This window comes from Acanthisitta chloris, unplaced genomic scaffold (assembly GCF_000695815.1).
Source record: "Acanthisitta chloris isolate BGI_N310 unplaced genomic scaffold, ASM69581v1 scaffold12496, whole genome shotgun sequence".
In the NCBI taxonomy this organism is placed as follows: Eukaryota; Metazoa; Chordata; class Aves; order Passeriformes; family Acanthisittidae; genus Acanthisitta; species Acanthisitta chloris.
This window is the reverse complement of record NW_008679186.1, coordinates 103,379-103,828: the sequence shown is the minus strand read 5'-3', so window position 1 is coordinate 103,828 and position 450 is coordinate 103,379. Positions and strand designations below refer to the sequence as shown.

The window sequence follows — 450 nt, the reverse complement described above, 5'->3', positions numbered from 1 at the left end:
GGCGCACCTGCCGCGGTGAGTGCTGCGGGGCTGGGCGAGCTGCCCCGGGCAGCGCAGAGCCACACGCCGTGGCGAGTGGGATCGGCCGTGGGGGACAATGCTGGAGAATCCGCGGCACCGCTGGGCGTGGGAACCAACCGCTCCCGGCCGTGCCCGTCCCCATCGGCAATGCCTTAACAATGCCTTAAGGCGCACCTGCCGCGGTGAGTGCTGCGGGGCTGGGCGAGCTGCCCCGGGCAGCGCAGAGCCACACGCCGTGGCGAGTGGGATCGGCCGTGGGGGACAATGCTGGAGAATCCGCGGCACCGCTGGGCGTGGGAACCAACCGCTCCCGGCCGTGCCCGTCCCCATCGGCAATGCCTTAACAATGCCTTAACAATGCCTTATCAATGCCTATGCTTTGTCTTGTAAATGCCTTACCAATGCCTTATCAATGCCTTAGCAATGCCT

The 450-nt window shown here is 65.8% G+C and overlaps 1 protein-coding gene across 1 annotated transcript in view; it reads left to right on the top strand.

Annotated features, from left to right (window-relative positions):
- Positions 1-97: 97 nt before the first annotated feature.
- The window catches only part of TMEM114 (transmembrane protein 114), an 8,027-nt gene continuing 7,674 nt past the window's right edge, over positions 98-450 (top strand). The window contains exon 1 of the mRNA XM_009077204.1: positions 98-203. Within this exon, the coding sequence (XP_009075452.1) occupies positions 98-203 (106 nt within the window). The remainder of the gene's footprint in view (positions 204-450) is intronic.